The sequence below is a fragment of the Camelus ferus genome, chromosome 23 (genome assembly GCF_009834535.1).
Source record: "Camelus ferus isolate YT-003-E chromosome 23, BCGSAC_Cfer_1.0, whole genome shotgun sequence".
NCBI lineage: Eukaryota > Metazoa > Chordata > Mammalia > Artiodactyla > Camelidae > Camelus > Camelus ferus.
The window spans coordinates 33,463,910-33,479,581 of NC_045718.1; the positions used below are offsets into that span (position 1 = coordinate 33,463,910).

At 37.9% G+C, this 15,672-nt stretch overlaps 1 protein-coding gene across 4 annotated transcripts in view; it reads right to left on the reverse strand.

Annotated features, from left to right (window-relative positions):
- MARK1 (microtubule affinity regulating kinase 1) overlaps positions 1-15,672 on the reverse strand; it is a 97,507-nt gene that overhangs the window by 47,432 nt on the left and 34,403 nt on the right. For all 4 annotated transcript variants that reach the window (XM_032466662.1, XM_032466661.1, XM_032466663.1 and 1 more), the window contains exons 2-3: positions 4,575-4,778; positions 3,071-3,124 (exon numbers count right to left, since the gene is read on the reverse strand). In XM_032466662.1, the coding sequence (XP_032322553.1) occupies positions 3,071-3,124; positions 4,575-4,778 (258 nt within the window). The remainder of the gene's footprint in view (positions 1-3,070; positions 3,125-4,574; positions 4,779-15,672) is intronic.

Here is a 15,672-nt window from a genome sequence, read left to right on the forward strand (position 1 = left end):
TCAAAATGCTGAACATTATTTTGCAGATGTTCTGGACAACTTAACTAGCGTACCAGAGAGGTCTCTGGAGTTTATCTGAAAACTCACTGCAGTATAAGTGGCTTAGGGCACCACCTGCAGCGTTTTACACAAGTAGCACACTAGACACTAGCTGCAAGTGGACTATTCATTGAATAAGTCTGATTTCCAGATGTCAGTTGTTGACATTTTTTCACCCTTGCCCTGCTTATGCAGAGTCACTGCCCTGGCACAGAGATGCCCGATCCAGACACCCAGGACGCAGCCCTCCTCTGAATTATTTAATAAGTTGTAAGAGTCCTGTTTCCACTTTCATTGCAGGTTTTACTACTCAGCAAATCACTTCTGAACCACTGAGCTATTTTTGTGACTTTGAAATATAATGCAACATAGTAAGACAACAGAAAATGCAAATTAACAAGCAACACACAGAAGACAGATAAACTGCACTCTGGTGACACGCTAACACGAACTTTGTCATTGGTGTATAAACTAATGTGTCCAAGTTTCAAAACATAGTGGAATTTCAGAGGAAATGGTAACTAATCTTACACTTCAAGTATGTGAATTATGAATAAAGCTGCTTCATTGTTCGGCTTTTCCCCCAGCATTAGCAGGCTGCTTACAAGATCCCCAGGAATCACCAGTGTAGTTCATAGGTCCTACTCTAAAAAAACACTAATATGTCAGGTGGGACTCATGCTCCAAAGAGGAAGAAGTAAATATAGCATCTATGTCAAACGGTTTTTAAATGATGAAAATTTATTAATTTGGATTCCATTAATTTAAAATATGTAATACAAATAACATGACAAATTACATAACATATTATGTAAACAGTGTAGAAGCCAGAGATGCTTAACAATTCCAAAGACCAAACTGTCTTTAAGAACTTTATGTTTTAGAAGTTTGGAACAGTTTGGGTATCGAATTTAGATTACTTTTATCTATCACTGACGTTGGAAAGGAAGTAATATTTCCTATAAATATCTTATACACAAAAGAGAATCAAGGAGGAGAACCAGATGAAATTCAGATCACGTCCAGGATAAGACTTAACTGAACACTTTTGGAGAAGAGATTAAAATGAATCATTGAAAATAAATGTGCTGTCATTATTTGCCTTTTAACAAGCACGCCTAAGACACGGAGAACCATTTTGCTATTTTTTTACCTACAGGACTTGACTGTCAATGCTAAGGGGAAAAACTGATTACTTTTAATTCCATTTTTTATTTCTTAGGTATGAGTGACTGGAAGATGCTCCCAGCATTCAATGGGTAAGACAAATGCTGAATATTCTACAGGACATGAAAACTAAGCAAGCCTTGATCCTGCTTTTTTCTCCAAAACTTGTAACAGAAAGTAAATCTATGAACATAAAAGAAATTATTTTGAAAACAACAAAATACACATACTATACTGGCTACACTTAGTAAATTTCAATCTTTCTTTGTTTCTATTTTCACAGATTGAAGAAAATAAAATTGCCATCATTCTTTATATGCCTGTTTGGAAAAACAACACTTTATCAGCAAGATTAGCAGAATTTGTAATAGAAATTCATAGCAGAAATTATATGAACAAGTACATTTTTTATCCGAGTAACAGTCCTTCTTTATGTTTGCATTTCTGCATGTTTCAACAAGCATGACTTTGGTTATACAACCTTCTCTGGGCCCCCCTGGGAAAAACAAAGTGGGGGTCACATTACCGTTCATCCAACTAACACAACAGGCCTAGACTAGTTCTAAACGTCACTTAAAGTCACTTAACTTACTAGAGTAACCCACATATTAATCCAGGAAAAGTAAAAAGGCTAGGTGGGCAATGGACAGGGCCACTGGGCACAGTAATGCAGTCTGTGCATTTTAAAAGGGTTCCCAGTAGAAGGGTGGGCAAAAATTTGCCCCACTATGGCTCTAGCCTGGAAAAAAAGAAAAAACAAAAAAACAGCATCTTAGGATAATTTGTCTGCTCAGGGAAGATGCCTTTTTGTAACTCATAAAACTAAATCATGATTAGCTGAAAGGTGGGTGCCAGACGTTCCTGCCAAAAGACTTCCAGTAAGGTGCATTATCTTACATTCACAGGGGAGAAAATCCAGCAAAACTTTCATGTTCTAACAGATGAGAAATACCAGTGCTGTGAAAAGTTATATTGGCTGTCAAGTTTGAAAGGAATCTCAGTAAGCAGAAACAGCTCTCCAAGTAGAAATACATAAAACAAGCTGAGTTATCTGGCACGGACATAAGTGGAGAGTCTTAATATCACAGACCCAAAATTTTAATTTAATGTTAGAATCACAGCAGGTGTAGGTAAACACACCATACTAAAATTTTCTTATCAAATTCTGCCTTAGGAACCCAAAGTTATTTACATCACACTTACATGTGTGACCATGACCCCATTATATTCTAATAAAAATCATAATGTACAGTGTCTCACTGTATATAAACATGTATGGCATAAATGTTAAAACATCTGCTTCACTGTTGAAGTGCTAAAATGTGTATCTGACGAAGTTTTCTCACATGAGTGACTAATGATGCAACATGGAACAGCTTTACCAGGTCAGTTTCCACCCTAACTACTTCTTTTTCTCCCCTTGCTGCTTTATATTTTCACTCTTCGAAGAAATGTTCATATTTTTTACTGTAAGTTAGCTGAAAGGCTAGTTTCGTAGGGAAGAAGGAAGAAAAGCAAGTGAAGCAAAAAAAGGAAACTCACCAATGGACAGTATTACCTCACAAGCTGATTTTTAACAAAGCAGAATCCTAACTACTTCAAAATATTTGATACAAAGTTTTATTCTACTGAATTAAAAGATGTAAGTTCCTTTCATATGGTAGATATTTTTCAAATAACCACCTGACAAATATTATTTAAATACTGAACAAATATTATGTTTTGTATCAAGTTTTTTCTTCATATATTGATGAAATGTCATATTGTACCTAACAGGAAGTTTAGGATAACTGACTTTACAGAATACCATATATTAATTAGTGAACTTGCATTCTAATTACTTACTACTAAAATAATTAAATACCTTTTGTAGACTGGTAGGATTTAGCTGAGTTTTGTCTATTATTTTCACAGCAACCTAAAAAAGAGAATTATTAAACTATATTTGAGAATACATATTTTAATGAATAAAACTTATAAAGAAAACAGCTTTTGTTTCATTTCTAACTAGGTATAAATTTGGTGTTCATATAACTAGATGGCAAAGTTCTGATAATGGGGCAGCCCTGTAATATAATCTGTTGACCCAAGTCTTTAACCAATTTGATTCCAAGTTAATGAAATTACACCTTTGTTATTTCTTCCAAGTCTCCTCTTTTAAAGTAAAAATCATCTGTATCTTAATCTTTTACTCATGATCTTGATGATAAATTACAATCATCCGAGGGGAAAGGCTTATAAACTTTCAGTACGTTATGTGTTATGTGGGTAGAGCGATCATACACTCAGACTTATTAATAGCAAACTAACAAAACGGACTTCAATGTCCTCTAAGTCTCTAATACAGCCTATGTCCCGACAGTTTCAGGGGTCAGAATGGACGGAGAGGACTACATTCATCTATTAGTGACAATAATATGTACAGAGCAAAATGGAAGCTTAACAAAAATATTTTTTTTCGTACGAGGCCCCAGGACTCTATTTCTGGGAAGCTCCCAGGTGATACCACTGGTCCTCGGAACACACTTTGACTTGCAAGGTTATAAGCCTCTGTTCTCCCACCTTCTTTCCAAAGGGCTCTGGTGAAAATGGAGAGAGCCCTGAGGGGTTCATCCTTCACCAACAAATATATTTTTTGGCAGATTTTCATAATGTCCTAATCGGATCCAAATAAACATTACGTAATGTAGAATGTTAGATGTTTAACTATTTTTAGTCTTTAATATATAGATTAGTAAATACATTAGTAATTATTCTTTTAAAAATATAAATTTTGCTATATAAATACACACAATTTAAAATACATGGGATTTTAGAAACCCAATTCTCTTATTATCTGAGAAAAACATCTGTGTAACACTTGCTCAATGTGGTCTCTAAATAGATAAAAATTAGTGGGCGACTTTCTAACACATTTACACCTAATTTACCTTAAGCAGTAATCTTATAAATTTATCTTTTATTGAGTTAACATTGTCTTATAACATTATGTAAGTTTCCTATCTACAACCTTATATTTCTACCTCTGTATACCCTACAGTTTAAGGAGTAATTAATAATAAGTTACCCTAGCTCTGCTCCTGGGATGGGTAGCAAAGGTAATCAGAAACGTCTACAGAAACCATATAATGAAAGACAGAAGTCTGAGAAAATCTCATGTGCAGCACACTGATTCGCAAGAGATGCTAACACGTAGGCACGATTCTTCTGTGCCACGTACAGCTCTGTCTACGTATGCTCCGTTACACATATGCCAGTGGTTATCATGTTGCAACTGTCACTTACTCCCAGAGTTCGCTATAGGAAAGCTTTTAAATAAGGCTCTGGAGAGGTCCAAGTAAACACTGAAAGGCATCATGAAAACTTACCTCTCTACCAGTTAGAACATGTCTTGCCAGTTTCACTTTGGCAAAATTTCCCTTCCCTATTGTTTTTTGTAAACGATAATTTCCAATGTGAGGCTGCTCATCTGCTGCTGACGTAATGGAGTTTCTGCACCGAGGGATGTTCTGTCTGCTGCTTGACTTGGGAGGCTGGATATGTGGTTCAGTATATCCATCCACAGATGTATGCTAAGAGAAAGGTTACAAGATTTCATTGTTAATTAAACTGTATTACAAAAGGACAGTTAAAAACAACAAACAGTTTTCATGACTAATTCATCTCCAGTGAAAACAGATTATACTACAGATTGTAAAGTTTGAGCATTCTGTTTATAACTTCTGCTTGACTTTAGCTCCCTTTGCCAGGGGGAATATGACTCCTTAAAGAGACATGTTTTGCATAGCTTTAGGTACATGCTTTGGATTAAAAAAATACATGAATGGTTAGATAGCCAGGAGCCCTACAGACCATTACTCCTCTAAGGGTGTTACCCTGTAGGCTGAGATGACAACACAATCCCAGATCGCTTCATGAAAATGGCAGAAGGTCTTGCGAATGCCAAGATGACCTCATGAGCACAGTCCCGTCTCTCCAAACGAGTCCAGTTACTTGTCATGTTCACTCTTTCATTTGCTGGGAACATAACTCAGCCAAACTGACCAAGCAGCTTCTCACTACAGACATCCCTCTAATCAACTCCTGTCCAGTCCCCTACTCAGCTTACCACGCCCAAGCACGAGCTATCAAGAGCTCGGACCCGTGACCATTAATAGCATCTGCTCATCCCTCTTCAGTGCCGTTCTCAGGGCAAGGATGTCACTTAGCCTCACGCCAGCCCACAACGGCGGCGAGCAGCTGACTCTGTTCACCTGCAGAACTCAGAGCCTCGAGTCCAGGTAAAGCTGCCTCACCAACTTTGTTTCATCAGCTCTGACTGTCTCTGCTCTTGTCTAGTTTTGTCTGCATTCAGACATAAATACAATTTCTAGCAGTTTTTTGTGAAAAGACAGAATCATGGATGATAAACATACATCTTTATATAATTGGCATCTTAAGTACAGCTGAAGATGGGTAGAACACATTAGCACAAGAAGGGGATATCTCTTACATTCGCAAAGTAACTAATTCAGACTTATGTTGTCCTACCTACACCACCAAAAGCTTGTCGAAAAAACTGTCATCAGAAATTTCTTAAAGGCAACTTTAAATACAACTCCATTTACCAATCTCATGCAAAGCGTGACTCAAGTCATTTTTCTATTTGTTATTAGTTTCTGACATTTTTTTTTTCTTTTAACTCAGCTCAGGATTAAAGGATTTTCTGTGCGTCTAACACACACTGGCAGCCTCTGGCCTCAATCTGGGTTAGTGCCCCTCTGGTGTATTTGCACAGCAAACTCTACCTGCATGGACCTCAGCATCCATTCCAGTGCACTGTCATTATACACTCACTTTTCAGTCTCTGCCACCCCACCATGGGCAATGTGAGGGCAGGGATGTTTTCTTCCCACCTTTATATACTCACCACACTGCAGAGTGCCAGCTACATGGGAAAGACTCAACAAATCAATAGTTCCCAGTGTTGTCCCTGGACCAGGACCATCAGCGTCATCTGGGCACATGTTAGAAATGCAAATTCTCTGACCCTGTTCCAGAACTACTAATTAAGAAACTCTGGGGGTGGAACCCAGCAATCTGTCTTTTAACAAGTCCTCCAGGTGATTCTGAAGCAGGTCAAAGTTTGAAAACTACTGCAATAAATTATGTAAGAAGGTGGTAAATACAAAGTTATTCACTAGCTCTCAGAGACTTCTCTATTATCTGAGCATAAATAAGAGATTTTAATTATAACCAATTTCTAGGAATTAACCAATTGCTATAACATTTCCTACAAATAGGAACTTGTTCTGTCGGAAATGTGGACTTGTCCATCCTTCAAGATTTAATTTTCTCTCCTCCTCAGTAAAGCTTTTTACATCTTTTCGCAAAGCACAGTTGATTATCCCTCTCTTCTGTTGCTATCTTTATATCCAGTAAAAACTTCTTCTATTGAACTATTACACTATCTTCTAAGTATCTGTCTATGGTCTGTTTTCACTGTTAGACTGAAAGCTCCTTAAGCCCCATAAGTTAACATGGCGTTAGGCAAAAAAAAGACACTAAATATACATTAGCTAAATTAAATAAATTTAGGGTCCTTGTGCTCCTGACGCCTATACTCAGAATGACTTAATGCGGAATGATTCCTTGTTGTCTAGATCTTTGATGTATAAAACAGCAGGATGAGTTTAAATATTTGAGTTGTAACCCAGCTCCCAGGGCTGGTTGCAGGGTATATCTTGGCCCTAAACCAAACTATGACAGACTGAATTAGTAGCTCCAAATTTTCACACCTTTTGCCACGTAGCTTTCCAAAGTCTTCCCACTGAGGGTAGAGCATTTAGTCCTGGGCATTCAGTCCTATGGTTTGCTTTGGCCAAGAGAATGAGCTGAAAGTGATGGTATATGACAGTCCCACACTAGTAATCAAGAGGCCGCGCTGTGTTTCAGCTTACTCTCCAACTTCTGCCATTACCATGAGAAGGACCTGCCCAGGCTGATACCAGAAGGAAGATGAGAAATACAGAGCAGAACCACTCCCAGCTGAGGTCAGATTCAATCAGCTGATCCCCCAGATGACCCCTGACTCATGAGAATATATGCTTGTTAGTTTAAGCCACTGAGTGTTGGGATGATTTGTTACATAGCAATGTCAGCTGATACACAAAAGCTATCACTGTTTTGTAATTAAGAGGTAAACATAAGGGAAAATGAATTTGAACATGTTCTTACCAGACACGTAGAAATTCTAGCTGAGATGCAAACGACAAAAGAGAGGGCTCTATAATCAATTCCTTAAGGAGAATGAGAATCTCTTTTATCAGGTAACCTCTATAGGGCCAGCGTCCTTGACTATTCTGTATCCCCAAGAGGGCGGTCAGCAACTTTTCTGTAAAAAGCTAGATAGTAGATATTTTAGGCTTTGTGGACTGTATATTATCCTTGATGGACATTCATTTTTCCAGAAACTTTTTTAGCTCAGGGCCATACAAAAACACACCAAAAGGCTGTATTTCACCTATAGGATGCAGCTGGCTGACCCCCAAGGTCACACATCCTATTTTGGAACGTGGGACTAAATTGTTTCTGGCTGATCCTACCAACAGAGTGGGGAGACTCTAGGAAAAGCACAGGAATGGCTGTGTCTGCACTTGGAGAGCAGAGGAGAGGACAGACGGCTCTTACAAAAACACTATTCCTTCTTGCCACCCCCGCCAGAATTGGGAAGGGTAGTATATGCCCCCAGATCCTTTTAAGAAATAACTTTCTTTTATTTATTTTAAAAATAACCTCCTAACTTTCAACTTTAGGAGAATGTTGAAACTTACACAGAATGCATTTATGTTAGTCTTAAGTTAGAAATCAAAATAGAATATATAGCACATTTTATATTATATAATTCTAATTATAAATTATAACGCACCTAAACAAATACTCCTGCCCCTTACCCCAAATCTTTCTTAGGATTGCCACAGCACCACTCAGGAGCAGAATCTTTCCTTGAAGAAACTTAAAAAAAAACTTTAATTTTTAGAGTTAATGTTTGTTTGTTTGTTTGTTTTCAACAGAGGTACTGGGGCCTGAACCCGGCTTTACCACTGAGCTATTTCCCCACCCCACCCCACAACCGCTGCCTCGAAGAAACTTTTTGAAAAATCATTTGGGATAACTGATGTCACTCCATCCTGATCAAAAGGTTAACACTCAAATGAGAAACCTGGAAAAAATATGAATTCAGCTCATGCTGGATTAAACTGTGAGTTTAAGTCAGAACTATTTCAGCCCTATGGCTGACAGATAGAAGAATTTATGTTCACTCAATTATATAATGTCTGTAAGTCTTAGTCCCTATGTTAAACTGAAAATACAAATTCAGATCTTGTCATTTTCTTTCTTCAAGCTGTCCACTCAATCCAGCAGACAATGAATTCCTTCATTTTTCTGCAGCAGTGGCAACATGACCCTAAAGCTTGCCCTGAGTATGTTACGTATTCAAAGTAATTACTGGTAATAGTTTCATTAGCTCTTCAAAGCTGCATCCCGTGGTTACCAAACTTCAATTTCTGAGTAATAACAGAATTTTCCCTGCCTTCAGTACCAACGGAATGAAATTTTTCTACTAACTATGCATCCTTGGGCAAGTTGTTCAACCTTTATGTGCCTGTTTTCTTATCTGTAAAATGGAACTAATAAAAAAGCCTACATCATAGTCATTCTGAGAATTAGGTAATTTCTGTAAAGGTGCTTAGAATAGTACACAATAAGAACTATTTAAGTGTTTGTTAATTGAAACTACACTAACAAATAAAGAAACAAAAATTACCCATCTCTTACACCAGAAAACCAATCCCAAATTTCTGCCATTTTCCTGAGTGTCTGTTGCCTGCAACCACTTCTGGCACCAATTTCTGCATCAGTTAGGTTTCTTGTCTGTAAGCAACAGAAACCAACTCAGGCTAAATCAAGTAGCAAAGGAATTTTTTGAAGTCTACTGGTAGCCTGAAAAAATCCTGAAGGATGAAACTTGTACTCTAGTGAAAGAAGACAAAAATATGCAAATAGCCAAAATTAAATAAGATAATTATACTTGGTTGATCATAGCGGGTAAAAAGGAAATAAAATGAGGTGATGTGACAAGAGAGACTGGGGGCGGGAGAGTTGGGGTGGGTGCTACTTTGGATAGAATGGATGGAGTAACTGACGTCTGAGCTGGACCTAAAGGATCACAAGGAGCTAGACAACTAGGGGAAGAGAAGCCCAGGCCATGAAATGAATAAACAGAAAAATCCCAAGGTGAGGTCATACTTTGTAAATTCAAAGGAAAAAGCTACCTAAGAAAATGGTACATTAAATAGGATATCTTCTTCAAAGGCCTACATCTTGAAAATTCAGTTGTCCAAAAGGGAAAACTACAACTTTATACCATTAGAACTCAAACACAAGTTATGGATATAAAGCCCTGTACATTTGACCATACTGAGTCAGATGTGAAAGACAAAAGAAGGTGCAGCTCGGCTAACTAATAGGTAATAAATGAATAAATGAATGCACGAATGACTGAATAACAAACAAATGATACAGAAAAAAAAAAATCTATTAAAGATAAGCCACAACTCTGTCTCACAATCTAATTTCATCCTAAGAATTCTTCTCTTTTGCCGGAAACAAATTTTTAAATCAGAAGAAAACCTGGCTGGGACCAGGATTTCTGTTTTCATAATATTTTACTAAATGAGAATTGCAATTATCTTTGTTATCTAGAGGGAAAATGGTAAAAAAAAAAAAAAAAGCTGTCTATTAGTGAAGGTTACTGCGTGCTAGGAGCTGTCTTAGATGCTTTATATGCACTACCTATTCTAATCTTCATAACAACTCTGTCAAGAAGCGTAACATGACGCCCACTGTTTTACAGATATGAAAAGTAACAGCTCAGAGAGGATATGTACCATTAGACTCTGACCTTCCTAGTGTTAATGCTAGGTTCTACACAAATATCAATTAAAGTGCATATGTGTGTATGTTGGGGTGGGACCGTGATCCTTATGGAACTTACATCTCCATGTCCTTCTCTCTGGATATGAGTGTCAAAAACTTTTAAACAGCAGAAAGAGAATACTTAATGAAAATGGAAGGCCATTGGAGTCTCTTCCTTTGTGTTCCTACGGCACTTGGTAGGCATACCCCGGAGATCTTATGGGTTTGGGTCCAGCCAACTACAATAAAGCGAATATTGCAATGAAGCAAGTGACTGTCCTCTGAGCTTTCAGTGAACTGTAATATTTTTGCTGGCGGAGGGCTTGAAATATTTCAAAAATTATCAAAATACGACAGAGACAAGACGTGAGCAAATTCTGTTGGAAAAATTAGCCTTGCTTGACTCAGGGTCGCCATAAACCTTCAATTTGTAAAAAATGTATTATCTGTGAAGAACAATAAAGCAAAGTGCAATCAGAAAAAGAGGTATGCCTGTACCTTCTTTGATACAACAATTAATATTGTATGATACAATTGCCTTTTCTTTGTAAACTATCTCCTACTAAATTGTGAGCTTCAAAGTTGCCAAGCACTGTGTCTTTTACATTTCTTATCATTCAAATAGAGGGTGCTGCATGAATGGACCCAGTGAATATGTTATCTTTTGTTATCATTACTCCACCTAAATTACAATTTTAAAGAATCAATTTTATCTTATATATTAAAGTTTCTCTCAGTGAGGTGCCAATAGGTCTGACCAGTCATATACCAATTCCTAGAAAGATAAACCACAAAAAAATGAAGTCAAACAATGAAGACCAGAAAGTTATTAACATAAATGACCACCAAAACCTTCCAACAGCTACCAAACCATGCACAGCATAAATCGAAGCGGCAAAGCCTCTCAATGCAGTGATCCTGCCTGTCTGTAGTAAGTAACTGCGTAATTTTACAAATATATTATAAGTGATCTTTGATCTGATCTGTTTTTAGGAGCCAGAATGGGTTTGATTTTAGTAACTAAAAAGTATGATACTAATGAAAAAAACGTGGCCAATACAGTTTGCAGGCATACCTTGTTTTATTGCACTCTGCAGATACTGCTTTTTTTCCTTTTCTTTCTTTTTTTTTTTTTAAACAAATTGAAGGTCTGTGGCAACCTTGAATTGAGCAAGTCTATTGGCACCATATTTTTCCAAAGTATTCGCTTATATTGTGTCTCTATGTCACTCTTTGGTAATTCTAACAATATTTCAAATACTTTTTCATTATTACTAGATTGGTTACAGAGCTCTGTGACCTGTGATCATTCATGTTGCTATCGCAAGACAATGACGACTCACTGGAGGTTCAGATGACAATTAGTGTAATTTAGCAACAAAGCATTTTTAAATTAAGATATGTACTTTGTTTTTTAGACATAAGGTCCATTGCACAATTTATAATAGACTACAGTGTCATGTAAATGTAACTTTATATGCGCTGGGAAACCAAAACTTCACATGGTTCACTTTATTGCTATGCTCGCTTTATTGCAGTGGTCTGGAACCAAACCTGCAATATCTCCGAGGTATCCCTGTACTAACAGAGATCCAAGAAACCTAAAGAAAATCCTCATCAAATCACTCAACAACATATTAAAGAATTATCATTACAATTATTTAGGTATATGACCTAAGGAGGCAAAAGTTAACTCTATACAAGAAGAATATTACAATTTATCACTTCAATTTGAAAAACATGGAGTAGCACTGAGTGATAAACTGTAACAACAGAAACAAGATGAGAATATCCCATTGAACACTCTCATTCAACATTACAGTGGTGCTAGATAGACCAGCAATGCTTTTTAAGAAGAAAAATACACCGGGGAAAGACTTATTTGTATCATCTTTCTACTGCTGACCTGAACATAAACCTAGAAAAAGCAAGTGAATTAATAAAATAATCTTTTGGAAGTACTACTTGAGTTTGACAAAGTTACAAGAGGGATGAAACATCCTTAAAAATCAATTATATTCTGAGAGAATCATTGGTGAAGTCTTAACACATCCTTTCATATTCAGCTTAGACTCTGGGTCCCAGGAAAAACCATACATCATATCAGAGCTTCTATTCCCCCATCACTAAGCTGGCTTCCATGCCAATTTTTGGTCTCTCTATTGTTATTTCTAGCAGTGCACTGCCCCAAATTTTAAAATTAATTTTTATTAAAATGATATACGCAATGGTCAAAAATGCCAACTAACTCTAATAGGCTGCTAACAAAAAAACACCAGTCCCCTGTACCACCCTTCCAGACATCGAGCCTGCTCCCCAGAGCAGTTTCCTTTAGCTTTTTCTTCTAATATTGGCTTAAATGTTTTGAAACAAAATGCTTTTATTGCTAATTCTTAGTTTATCAGTCTCAGACATTCTCTCAATTTCCTACTACTGCCAATTAGGATTAAGATCTTTTAGCTTCCCCTTCTCCTCCTCTCAACTCCCTAATGTAATATAATTAAATTTTCAATTAAAAAGTATTGTGTTTACATGATTATGACTTGTAAATACTTACTCACTGGAAGCCAAATAGCATATCATGATGCTTCTACTAAGCTTTCTTTATGTCAGCTTCATTGTGAAATAAATAACATAATGAAATTCACCAAATTTAAGTATACAATATAAGCTGTGACAAACATATAAAGTCACCATACACGACACGATGAACATATAAAACATTTCATCACGCCAAAAAGCTCCCGGTGCCCCGTTGCCGTCAATGCCCTCCTCTCACTGATCTGCTTTCTGACACTATACTCTTACCTTTTCCAGAATGTTAGATAAATAGGTAACATCACACAGAATTTAACCTGTTTCGTTCATAGTAATTACTGACATGTTTGGGCTTATTTCTGCATTTTGTTTAGTGTTTTACTTTAAGTGTTTTCTCTTTTCTTTATTTTCCCCTATATTCACTGGATTTTCTTCGTTTCTTTTTTTCTCCTCTAGTGATTTGGAAGCTCTACCTCCTGTGTCTATTCTACTCATTATTTTTTAAAAATTTAAGGGTGAAAGTCAAGGTGCAGTGGGTTGGGAGAAAGTCAAAAATGAGGAAACGGAGGCTGCTAGGGCAGAAGAGGACCCTGAGAATTCTGACGGTGAAGAAGAGGCGGAATGTGACAGCTGGGGAAGTAACAGGGGTGTGGAATTGAGGGCGGTTATTGTTCATTGGCTTGTTTTAAGATAGAGGAGACCTGAGGATGCTTAAATCCCCAGGGAAGGATCTGGTAGAGCAGGAGACACTGATGAGACAGGAGAAGGAAGAGATAAGTGAAGTTCCTGGGAAGGTGGACAGTGAGAAGATTCAGAGCACAGATGGAGGGACTGCCCTCATGCAGGAAGAAAGACACCTCTTATCCTGTAACCAGCAGAAAGGAAGAGAAATTAGGTCTAGATGTAGAAAGGGGGATACATTTGATAGGAGGAAGCTGAGGGGGTTCCGATCTGATGGCTCTCACTGTCTCTGGGTGGTTGGAGGTAAGGTCACCCGCTGACAGTGAAGAGAGGCCACAGAGGTTTGCAGAGAGTAAAAAAGATTTCAAACAATCTCTTTAGAAAAAGGAAAAATTAGTTAACCAAAGAAACCTCGCAACGCTGAGAAACCCAGTAGGGCTGCTGGGCAGGGCTGACGGTCTAGCTGAGATGGGTGGCCACAAATTTATTACAGCCCTAATCTGTCCAGTTGGGTCATTTTTCCCAGTAATACTCAAATGCCCACAGATTACTGAGGAAGCAGATATATGAGTTCACCGCGGCCCGGAGATTGTCAAGCAGGTACCACCAAAGAGGAAGCGGCAAGACAAGTTAGGTTAATTGTAAAGGAGTTTGGCAATATCTATCAAAGAAATTCCTACCATTATTAGACTAGAAATTTTCTAGTAATTTATTCTATAGACATAATCACAAATGAGCTAAAAAGATGAATGCATACAAAGAAATGTATTGCAGCACTTTTTGTGATAGCAAAAGGTAAAGCAAGCATAAACGTCCGTCAATAGGGAACTGGTTACGTGTGTGTGGTAGGTACGCTCTTTGTAAACGCTTGTGTGTGCCCGCGTACAAGCATCCCCGAGCTTCGATCAGCAGAGGGCATCTCCAGAAGATTACACAGGAGACAGAAGCGTAAGTAGTTCTCTCCTGGGAGGGGATCTAGGGGACTGGGAATCAGGGAAACAGGAATAGAGGGAACACTTTCTTTTTCTAATGTATCTTTTAACTGTTTGGAATGTTGTTCTATCCATTTAACTATTCAGTATAATGAAACAAGTGATTTTTTAAAAATTTACCTAAGAGAACAGGCAAGGGAAGAGGGAACAAGCGTTTATGGAATGTCCACCATGTACCATATGTTATGAGTATTTTACCCAAATTCAGTCCAATAATTAGTCCCATTATTGGAATTCAAACTCAGATGTTTCTTGCTATAAATATAGCTGGAGATATTTTTAAAAGTTAAAATTTGAAGTAGGGCTCCTGGGGGCAAATGGCAGGTGACAGCACATCCGCACAACTCCTCCTGACTAACCCACCAACATCAGGAACGCAGGAAAGGAACAAGTCATAGTGTCATAGTAAGGCAGCCACAAGCCCTTCAGCTTAAATAAGAAATGGTGAGTGAAGAGTTTCAGAGGGGCCTTGCTTCAGCCCCGCCCAGGAGGGATGAGGACCACAGGCTAGCTGATACCTGAGAAGAACCATGCGATAAAGTCATCTTAACTTTCTCCAGCTCAACTTCCTAACTAGGAGAAAGGATTGTAATCTGCTCATTCTGGAAAGATCAAAATCAAAGGAGTGTTCCCCTCTGGGTTTGATGTGACTCCAAAAACCTTAAAATTCAGTGAAACTTTGTTCTAAGAAAATACGACTTACATGAGGTTACCTGGTCCCTTCTGCCTGACCTCCACCACAATCTGGATCCCCTTACCACTCACCACTTCCCCCAAGCTCCTGGAGAGCTGAAAAGAGGCTGTGAACCTAGGTACACCCAAACCCAGCAGTCAGCTCAAGTTCTGTTTCCCCTACATGGGGAAGTAAATCAAGGAGAATCCATCTACATTATTCTTGAAGCAAATAGCAAGTCTAGATAAAATTCCTCACTCAGAGGATGAACTGTCTGTAAAAGATTCCCACACTGGACCTCTGCACAGACCCTGGATGGTGGAGGGAGGGAGGACTGTGATGAAATCATGAAGAATCACTCCAGGAAACAGAAGAGAAAAAATCCCAACACTTTAGATAAACCTTCTCTACAACATATACACACATTTGCTAAAACCTGCAAAAGAACACTAGGATAAACTGAAAACTAATGAAAATGGTTCCCTATAGGGGAGGGAGGGAACAAGAATGAGGGACAGGGAGGGAAGTAAGGCTTCGCTGAATATACCTTCAATTTAGAAACTATGTAAATGCTTTAAACATTCAAAAAAAATTTCAAAACTAAAAGTAAAAAGTAATCTCGAA